General features: G+C 44.8%; 1 protein-coding gene across 1 annotated transcript in view; it reads right to left on the reverse strand.

Annotated features, from left to right (window-relative positions):
* LOC125947094 (nascent polypeptide-associated complex subunit alpha, muscle-specific form-like) overlaps positions 1-11,385 on the reverse strand; it is a 42,365-nt gene that overhangs the window by 1,000 nt on the left and 29,980 nt on the right. The window contains exons 7-10 of the mRNA XM_049671440.1: positions 9,749-9,817; positions 6,418-6,486; positions 3,872-3,937; positions 78-263 (exon numbers count right to left, since the gene is read on the reverse strand). Of these exons, the coding sequence (XP_049527397.1) occupies positions 78-263; positions 3,872-3,937; positions 6,418-6,486; positions 9,749-9,817 (390 nt within the window). The remainder of the gene's footprint in view (positions 1-77; positions 264-3,871; positions 3,938-6,417; positions 6,487-9,748; positions 9,818-11,385) is intronic.

Below are 11,385 nucleotides of genomic sequence, written 5' to 3' on the forward strand. Positions count from 1 at the left end.
TTAGGTGCACTGTGCTGCTTTATAATTTATTTAAGCAAGATTGATAAACTTGAATAAAGGAAAGAAGTTTTGCTTACCCATACATACTGTCGCACATCGGCGACATAATAGAAAGGCTGGTTGAGCCTTACATTTTCCAACATAGTGAAGGACGCATTTGTTAGTATTGCTGTCATAATACCACCTCTTAACGGTAGATTGGCAAGTACCATTAGGCGGATGGGAGAAGCACCGGACCCCTTTGCCTGCTAGAACTTTGCCACCTGAAATGGAAGTAGAAGATGTGGTTTTTAGGGATGTGCACTGTACAAAATATGACATCTTAATTGCTTTTGATCTGTATTACAGAGTACGAGCAAGCAACGTGTCGGCTACTAGGACGTGTTTCTTGCTCCTTCTGTTCCTCGCGAAATGCCGGTGTGGTCCGTCTGCAAGTTTCCTTAGAGTACTATGCAGGTGAGCCCCCATAGTTATTTACTTCCCAAAGCATTTACTTTGTTTTTTTTTTCACACAAGCATTCTGCCAATTCCTCTGCCTTGTTTCAACCTGTGAAGTTTTTTTCCCGCTTGTTTACATAAGTAACAAAACTTTTCACATGCGAAAATTTCTGAAATTGGATACGTCTACATTTGATTATAATTGCGAAATTCTGACGCCGCTTCCTTCTGTGTTATTTGCCTGCGACAGCTGACAAGTGCCTGAAAGTAGTTTTGCCTCTGCGTTGGTCAGTTCATTCCGTAAGCTGTCGAAGGTGCGTGTTATAGTTGCCGTCATAGTACCTCATAATTTCCAGTCTCCCCATTGCCATAGAGCGAAAAAAAATTAATAAGGCTTAGTTCCCCCACCACCGCGACCGTGATTTAAGCAGGTGTCGCAGCAGCAATGCGCTTTTTTTTTGCAGTTCAAGGCGCTAATCATTGTGGAATCGACCAATTACGCTGATTTTATAATATTGACACTGTTATTCGCTCTCATCGCCTGCAAAATCAAAATACAGTTATCAACAATCCGAACTGCTAGATTGGAATGCTCATTTTGCTCAATTTCACTACGTGGTGATTTTAATCGCACAAACTCTTCAATTGATCCAGTGCCCTCTCAGGTATCTACATAATCAATTCTGGGGTCTTTTTTATGTAAGGATTATTCCCATAATCTTGCTCCTAACATTCGTCTTTACACAACTGATTGTGCAATCATTGACATAAGTAACTATTCCGTTGATCCCCACTGTTTCACCCCTCGTTTGCTTCAATTTGCGGTTGGTGCCAGACATGGAAATGAATAATAACTTTATAAAAACAGGATTTTTGTCGTATATTGAAATGACAAGCCGACGCTATCACGTCTGTAAGTTGTGGTTAAGTCGTACTTTACGACTTTTCTGACGGATTTCACTTTGAGAAATCCATTTTTGTTCCCTAACGCCTTGCGCCACGCGAAGCACCCACCCGGTCGGGGTCGTTCGGAATGATGTGGTTCGGCGTGATTATTTTCGCCAGACGCCGATGCTTAACGCCGACACCGACGCCGACACCAACGCCAAATTTTCTGCGACATGAGGCCCTTAACGCTGTCGCGTTAAAAGCTACGAGCATATGCTACCATACAGCTATACGGTTGCTAGAACTTAAAAAAAAAATCCTACTCAGATATGGTGAATCTGACAGTGCTAAGAAATCCACCCTAATAGTTACTCCAGAAATGCATTACTGTGACATGCAGCAAGAAAGTATTATAATACAGAGGAAATACAAATTGACTGCTAACTTATCTAAGCAACACCGTTCTTTCTTTACTTTCACACACCCTATTCTTATCCTTTTTATATTATGATATTTTATTTTTTATGTAATATTAAAGGGCACTATTCCTCGATAGAACCTATCCCTCACCTCCAACACAAATCTGTATTACGTGCCCCTTGCTCATTACTTCGTCGTACGTTGACGAGATGATATGAATAACAAGCAGTCAAACAAAATTAGGATGATGCTATTCATCTTGGGGGAATGCTGCTGCAGCAGTAAATGACTTAAAAGCGGGTGAAACCACCGAAGTGCGCTTCCGTTCTTTTCTTTTTGCCGAGCTATGAAGGTGACATCAGTGTAAATAAAATTATGAGGGCAAATATCCACATGACGTCAGCCATAGTCATCATTAGAGGCCGGATATTTAGGCATTAAAAAAGCGCGTTTTAGGCGCCAAAAATAGGCAGGCAAATCAACGTTTTAGGCCTCCAACGTCGTAAATATAGGCACAATAAATTTTTACACGAATGCAAATAATTTCAAACAACGACGTGTGCGGCCTATATCTACGATAGGAAAACAAGAAATGTTATTGTCTATTATGGCACAAAGGCGCCAACGGTTGAACATAGCCGTGAAATTGTCCCATAAAACTGCTGGACTAATGACGATCAATTGGCTTCATTCAGTAAGCACACTGCTCATATTCATGTTCAATGGCCACTGTAATTAAGCGTCGCATATAGTGAAACAGGCATGAAAAAGAATACTTGAAAGCTGAGAATACTGATTAAAAAACGATACTTAATGTCTGCCTGACGCAATTAAATTAAGGCACCACAAAAACAGACAAATAACAAATGCAAGAGAGACTACGATTTATTAAGAAATTAGCATGTTCTTACATGAGGACTGTTCGATACAACTCTTCGCAATTTTCTCATATACAATGACATTATCCGAATTGTACAGGCCAGACGTCCCAACACTGCCAAATACACTTCCACCCATTTGAAGTGCACATGTTTGAATAAATCTGCTTTGAAAGCACGCGGAACGTAGTCTAAGAATTACTGTGAAGATTGTGGAAAGACTAGCAAACTACCACCATCTCCAGATTTTTGGATTCAGAATTGTGCCTCTTGTCACTGAGAATGATCTCGTACGCTGAGAAGGAACGCCCGACGGCGGTGAACACCTTAAAAAGTAAATTACAAACAAAACAAAAGCCGCGTGCACATCACATTTTTATTTCTTCTTTTGCTCTTCACTCTCCTTTCCCCTGACGGCTCTCCGCGGTTTCGCATTCGCCAACCGCTCGCGCAATATCAGCGCGGCGGCGTATGCTGGCCGGCGCGTTCCATTTCAATGCTGCTACCAGTTGTTTTCCGGGAGTTGGTTGAACTAATTTACTAGGTTGAACCCCATAGGGTTCCGAACAGTCAATGTCGCCCGGTAACATGATTAACGGTCTCTAAGTGCACTCGAAAGCGAAACTTGATGCTAAATCCTGTTCATATAGGCGCCGATATTGAAAATAGGCCTTTATACGCAGTTATAAGAATTTAGGCACAAACGCCAAATAGGCATTTATAGGCACTATAAAAACACTATAACAGCCATTCTTAACCTCTAATTCATTCTCATACATCAAAATGGGGCGATAGGAGCGCAAGGAACAAAAAAATCTGGTCTCTAGTCATTATGTTAAAATTGCTGCATCACAAGTGACGGCTCCAGGGTTATAATTCTGACTGCTGTGTCTGCTGCTCTGGTCGATGCAAATTCAAGGCATCGCAGTACTTTTTTTTCTATTGAAATGATCTGCGGCAAGTTGTCGCTGATTAGAATGAACAGAAAATATAGTTGGTTAAATAAAAAAATTAAAATCGATAATGTGCACTTTTTGGAAACGTCACCATGGTTGCTACGCTATTACAGCTACCTCTTGGGACAATAATAATACTATCTCTACAACAAATAATATTATAGTCTCAATTAAATTTAAATTTACGCATGCGAAAACCATTGGTAGTTCAGTTCGAAGAAAATATTATTTTTCTTTCTTGGTTCTGTAGTTGTTCGGCCGCCGTTTTCTGCGAGACACTTTAGTGCTTACCATTATTTATTCCCAGGTTCGTCGAACCGATAGTTGGTTGTGGCGCTAGCACAGTCCCTGTAATTCCTGTTGGCAAGAACGACATATGTTGTAAATGCTTTCTTTCTTCTTGCCAAATAAATTTTAAAAGTAAACAGAAAAATAAGTGGTTTGTGAATCCTTTAGGTGCTTCGTTTATATACAATTTGGAAAAGCTATTCTGCCAGAAGTTATTGAAATGAATCAATATTGCAGCTTTTTAACGGTACAAATCAGGTGATGGTAAAACTGGTGCAATAATGCTGCCTTTTTCAATTTTAAAAAAGGTAATAAGCACGAGCCAATTCGTTAAGTTCTTTAATAATAAGAATATCAATCAATAGGATAAACCGTCTTTCCTATTGCAGTGATGAAGCTCTCATTCTTTCTTTACAATAAAACAAAGAAAATTTAAGATTTACTTGATGCCTCAGAATACTCAATGATTTACTCAACTGCCCGGAATAAAACCCAGGCCGGTTGGTTAGTTCCGACGCAGCTACGACCTACAAGCCATAACCATCTCCTAATTGCCGATGACACTTATAGAGCAGTTTCGAAGTCCAATCTTGGAATTAATCCGCGGTGGGTAGAAGGGCAACCAACCCCAGATAGCTGATGGCTTCCTGTGCGCTAGGTTGTCAACGCCTATTTCACGTCAAAGCAAGAGGCAGCAAGAACGCTCGCTCGGCGCTGCGACCACGCTCACATTCTTTCTGACAGCGAGTGCTCGCGGTCATCAAGTGAGATGTGTTCATGTTTGGCTCTGCGCACGGTCACACCGCGCTTGGTAATTGAGTGAGTAAGTAAATAAGTTATGCCGCAGATAAAACTACTAACCTTACTAGGTATAGCTGTCCAATACATTTTCTATCATGATGAATGCTTCGCCATTCGTGGAAACAGCCACTTTCTTAACTTGAGTAGTGGTAATATAGACATTCATTGATTCGGTTATATGCTAACTACTGCAATACTGTCCCGCTTTGCACATTGCGCATGCTTGCCAAGGTCGCCAATTAGCATGGCTGCATGACGGCGACTGTATGAAGCCAACGCAGTGACGAAGCGAATGCAGTGACGCAGTGACGAAGAAGGAATGACGTTGATGATAACGACGACGGTTTTACTGCAACGGAATGCCGATTCGTAAATGATGAAGATGGTATATGTATAACGGTGACAGCGTGTCGATGATGAGATGAGGGAAATGAGATGTCGATGAGCGTGTGATGACGAAGGCGTAACGAATGTCTAATGTGGAAGTTAGAATGTCGACAATGGAACGACAGCGACGGCATCGCGACGAAGCTAAGACAAAAAAAAATGCCTGGCGACGAAAGCATGACGCCGATTGCACGAAAAATGTAGGTGGACCATAAATTAACGACGAGTGTGTGATGGCATGGCGCGACGACAACTCTACCATGATGCCCGTATGACGACAATTAGGGGATGATGATGGCATGACAATAGTCAGGTGACGAAGCTGGAGTGAAGCCACGAGCAGGACGGCATCATCACGACGGTCTGACGATGACGGCCTGACAGCTGCAGCATATTCACGGTTGAATTACAAATACTTAATGGCAAAAGAATGGAACAAGAAAGATTGATGTCGATGAAGGACGAAGGTGTTATGACGAAGCCAGCATCACAACAATAGAATGGCATTACTGAATTGATGGCGATGGTTAAAAGACAGCGTGACGATAGTGGTTTGATGACGACTGGGTGATGATGATGGCGCTAACGACGGCACGACGAGAACCGGATGGCGATGTTATAATAGTGACAATGGAACGACCATGACCGTATCACGACGGTGGTGAGTGAATTAATGCACGAAGACTTTTGACGACAACGGCGTCATGCTTATAGCCAGACGAGAATCGCATGACTACTGGAATGACAACTATGCAACGTCCGCAATGGGATCACGACCCCTAGTACACACCTGGTGGTCCCACCTGTTAAACAACTTGGACTGCGCTGTTGGAGTAGAAGACCTGATATCGACGGCATGACGAGTCATATCAGGAAGCTGGAATGAAAACTGAACAATCACGGCGGCATCACCACTGTGAGCAGAATGCCATGTGGCTGAACTAGCCCCACTGGGTCGGCTTAAGCGGATACATAGATAGATAGATAGATAGATAGATAGATAGATAGATAGATAGATAGATAGATAGATAGATAGATAGATAGATAGATAGATAGATAGATAGATAGATAGATAGATAGATAGATAGATAGATAGATAGATAGATAGATAGATAGATAGATAGATAGATAGATAGATAGATATGCCTGGTTAGTATGATTTATTGGTTAGATTCCTGTTTAGTGCCGATCCCGGCCAGTCTATGTTGTCGACTTTCAGCTCTCGAAATTTTTCGTAAAACATACGGAGACGGGGACACTCAGATTTATTTCTGTAGTGGCCACGGCAAGCTCGCCGAAAGCCATCGCAACCTAATGCAGGCATCAAAATTGACGCTGGCAATTGTAAGAAGCATACTCACCACTGGGTGCTTCTGGTATTCCCACAAGCTCATGGCCCGCGTTCGTCACTCCCATAGTACCTGCCTCACCTGAAAGATTATCATACAGTTGGTTTCCCGATTGAGCTAGTGGACACTAGACTCACATAGCGGCATTTATAAAACTTTAGGGGGCAGCATAGTTTTCATCTACATTTACAATTTTTACATGAATTTTTCATTCAGAATATTTTCCAGCGACAGAGGGAAATTTAAACGGAACACAAGTATTCTCACCCCGTAACAGCCACGAACTCGTGAAAGCCGCGCCCAATCAGTATCTCCTCGCCAGCGGATGCTCCAAGGGAAATAACTTGCCGCTGATGCCCGCATTTATTCCTTCATAATTGTGATAACTGCTAGCGTTATTTTTGCAGCGTTGGTAACGAGATATGTGAGATTGCCCCTCAGTGGGACGGCATGAGCTTCTAGGCTTCCATGATGAATAGAAAAAAAGGGGTCAGGTTATCACGCAAGCATCAGATCGTGGACGGCCGTTCCAGAGACGTCAAGGCTCTGCTCGGTCTGGACCTCGAGAAGGCTTTCGACAACGTGCTCCACGCCTTTATCGTCAAGACCATTTCAGACCTAGGTCTCGGTTCCAGATTCCACAGCTACGTAAGCTCTTCTTTAACGGAAGGAAGGCCAATCTTCGCATTGGAGACTTCCGCTCCGAAGATGTGCCCCTCGGAGCACGGGGCACTCCTCAGGGCGCCGTAATCTCCCCCACACTATTTAACATCTGTATGATTGGTCTTTCCGAGAGGTTGGCATGCGTTGAGGACGTCAAGCACACCATCTACGCCGACGACATTACCATCTGGTGCGCCGGGGGATGCGAGGGCAGAGTCGAAGAAGCCATGCAGGAGGCGATCGACGTGATCGAGGAGTATCTCCGCCCCACCGGACTTCGGTGCTCCCCCGCCAAGTCGGAGCTTCTGCTTTACAGAAAAGAGAAGGGAAGAAGACCGACCGATTGGAAGCCAGTCTCCGAAAGCAACATCTGTCTTCACACTTGTGATGGAGGGGTGATACCCAGGGTCGACGTCATTCGGGTCCGGGGCATGTTTGTCGAATTCAACGGCGGGAACGGAACGGCTCTCCGCAAGATCATCGCAAAGACGGACAACGCCTTCCGCCTCGTTCGCAGAATCGCAAACAGACACAGAGGCATGAAGGAAGCCAATCTCCTCACCCTTATCAACGCCTCCGTATTATGCCACTTCACGTACACGATTTCTATGCACAACTGGCTCAGAGCGGAGCGAGACAAGCTCAATGCTCTCATCCGCAAAGTAGTCAAAAGGGCTCTCGGGCTACCCATTAGGACCCATACCGAAGATCTCCTCAAGCTGGGGGTACACAACACCGCCGAGGAGATTGCCGAAGCCCAAGAACGCGCGCAACTCGCTCGCCTGACCACCACAGCGGCAGGTAAACGCATCCTCGAAGAGCTGGGTTACCCTCCTGTGGTATCTTCGAGGGTCAGTACCCCGATCCCTAGGTGCATTCGAGACAAGTTCGAAGTGGCCCCCGTGCCTCGAAACGTCCATCCCGTCCACAACGAGGGCAGACGCAAGGCGAGAGCAGTAGCAATTCTGAAACAGATCTATCAACAAGGCATCAGAGCACGCTTCGTCGACGCCGCGGAGTACAGCGATGGAAAGACCTTTGCCGTCGTCGTGATCGACTCCAGCGGCAAGCTTTCCAATAGCGCTTCAATTCGCACTTCCGACCCCGAAGTCGCCGAGCAAGCCGCCATCGCCCTCGCCCTGCTAGACGGTCGTGGGTCTGAGATCTACAGCGATTCCAAAACGGCAGTTAGGGCTTTTCAGAAGGGTCGCATCGCCGAGCAGGCTGCTCGTCTTCTTAGCGTCTCCAATCTGGATGCTCTCACGCATCATTCGATTCACTGGTTTCCCGCTCACGTAGGGTCGGTCGAGGGTGCTCCCCCGAACCTCAATGAATCTGCTCACGAGGCTGCGCGCGACCTCACCGACCGCGCTTCCTCTGTAAGGAGAGCCGACACCCCTCCCCCCTACGGCCACAGGGATGCTCCCGCTACTCACAACGAGGTGACAAAATTTTTCTACATGTCCAGAAGGGTCTTTCCACCCCCTCACCCCAAATTGAATAGGGCGCAAGCTGTTTCGCTTAGACTTTTACAGACCGGCACATATCCGTGTCTGGCCGTTCTGCACGAAGTTTACCCTAACGTATATCACGACGACGCCTGCCCATCCTGTGGGCAGACCTCCACTCTAGCACACATGCTCTGGGAGTGCGGGTCGAGATACCCGAAGTTCAGCAAGGATGAGTGGGACTCGCTTCTGCGTAGCCACGCTCTAGACAAGCAAATCCTGGCTGTCCGGTGTGCCCGCGACCGGGCTGGTGGGCTAGACCTGCCGGTCCCGACGTGGGACTAGCCGGGTGCGCGACGAGTTCGCGTCCTCGCCGGACCTGTAATAAAAGTTATTTCACTCGCTCACTCACGCATACATTTGTTCAATATACCTGTAGGTATCCCCTAACTCAAATGGAGTTGTATTATTTCTTGTCTGATGGGCACAAATGATAGGACAAATGATAGCATAAAGCCCCTCTATTCCACGCACTGTTTGCTTACATTCATAGAAAACATATTTTGTTCTGATAAATACTGCTGCGAGACAGCACAATAAAAAGCATCCTTCAGTTCACTTAGCCATATTCAAAAGCAATTCCTTTTGGAATGTCTCGTTCAATCAGGCGTGGTACCGACAAGCCTGATAATCCTTGTGGTAGCTGAATACCAGTACCGTTGGCTAAGAGCCACATACAAATATTTTACTTTTTATTTTGTTTTGCGACAGCAGGGGTGGCCACGAAGCGTTACAACCACTTTGGTCTTTCCTCCAGTCAAAAGATAAATAAACGGCTACGCTAGGATGGTGTCAGTCTGCAATAGTTTTGAGTCGCGTGATAAAAGGCACTAGACTAGAGCGGAAAAGTTAAATTTCTATCACCGACAAATACTGCGCCGGCTTATTTATCACAGCTGCTTTTTATTGTTCTTGCTGCTAACTTGCATGTAAAAAAACAACTATTCTGACAAAGAAATGCACATTATCTTGGAGATAGAACTAATTATGCTGAAACACTTGTATGTGTGTGACTGAATATACAGTCATATCACAACGCGCAGTGCAGCAGCAACATTCTGTAATAATAAGTGAATCTATATATTTATGGCAGCTGTAGAAAAACTGGGAGAAGATAATGTAGAGTAGGCGAGGCATTATGCTTGAAATCAGTAATAGTAAAAATCACGTACCGCTCAGTGTTGGCGTAACCCATACAACTGGACTGGCCGCGCCTGTGGTGACTGTGGGGATAGTCCCACCTGCATTGAAATCGATGGAGGCGCTTTCCCGCTAGATCTAGAGAAATTTCGGCTTACACATTGCTACAAGAAAGTAAATGTGCAAGATAGCCAGCTTTTAGTGTATTTTGTTATATTATTTAATAATAGCGCTGACAACGTCATATGGTGAATATAACAGAATATTCAGACGATTTGGGATTCCTTGCCTGAACCTATAGTGTTTTGGTCTATTGGGACTACTCTTGGGGCGATGTAAGAAACATTTGGACTATAAAATGACCATACTATCTCAAACTAGCACCAGCTCCAAAAGAAAAAGGGTGCTCTATTCGGCCCAGAAACATTTTCATGGCTGATTCACGGAGTGGCATGAACGCGTGAAGCACTGCACCGCTAGACAAGGGGAAAGTTAGTAGGCGATAGTGCTTCAACGCACCTAAGTGAAATATTCGCTTCAAAACAGAGCAAGACTCGGAATTTTTATGCTCTTCGAGGAGGTTGGCAATGCATTGTGCCAGTTACAGGAACGTCAGCAGAGCAAAAAAGATATCGTCGCTGTATTTGGGGGCCCTAAGAAACTACATACATAATCAAAAGCACTTACCATTTGGTGTTGGTACAATCACAACAGTGGGAGTTGCTCCACCCGCCGAACCAGCAAAAGCCGTTTCCGCCTGCGAATAATCATTCTAATCAATTTACTGCTAGATCCAGTCAATTCTTATCTGTACTAACGTTTCGACGCAGACAATTGTCATCACTCATACAAGCGTTAGTCATTGTCGTTGTTAGGTTCAGCGGCACTTGGCATTTGTGGTAAATCAGGAATATCAATTAGGAAAGTCACGATTCTATTCACGAGTACTCCCAAAACAAGCTATCCTTATGACAGTGGTATATTAATTCTGCTGCGCCCGCGAAATTCCGTGACGCTGTATAGATAAACCCTTTCAATAACCCACCAGAATAATGGCGACATCGTCTCTCAGTTGTGGAAAAGCATAATAGATTTTAATCTATTACTGAAAATTTAAATTATTGCGGAGCACCGCAGTAAGTAAATTTATGGAGTGCTTTCTTGGTGTTTATAGCTATGGTGGCGGTGCCAAAGTGGTACGACATTTTGTAAGTGCGATTCTGTTAGCTAGACTGGGGCTACTGTTTTGCAGCGGAAAGTAGGCCAGGTAGTATGAATTATTGGGTAGGTTCCTGTCCAGTTCCAATCTCGTCCAGCCTATATGTTGTCGTCTTTCAGCTCTTGCAATCTTTCGTAGACCGTACCGCAGACGGCGACACTCAGATGTATTGGTGTAGTTACCACCAAAAGCTGGGCGAAAGCCATCGCAGCTAGTGGAGTCATCGAAACTGATGCTGGCGATGGTTCAGAAGCATACTCACCACTAGGTGCTACTGGAATTCCCACAAGCTCATGCCCGCGTTCGTCACTCCAACAGTAGCTGCCTCACCTGAAAGTTTTATTGTACAGTTGGTTTGCCCATCTACATTGAACTCCCATAGTGGCATTTACAAATTTTAGTGGGCTGCAACTTTTCATACCCAGTAAACTATTACCAGATGAACTTTTA

Source organism: Dermacentor silvarum, chromosome 7, assembly GCF_013339745.2.
Source record: "Dermacentor silvarum isolate Dsil-2018 chromosome 7, BIME_Dsil_1.4, whole genome shotgun sequence".
NCBI lineage: Eukaryota > Metazoa > Arthropoda > Arachnida > Ixodida > Ixodidae > Dermacentor > Dermacentor silvarum.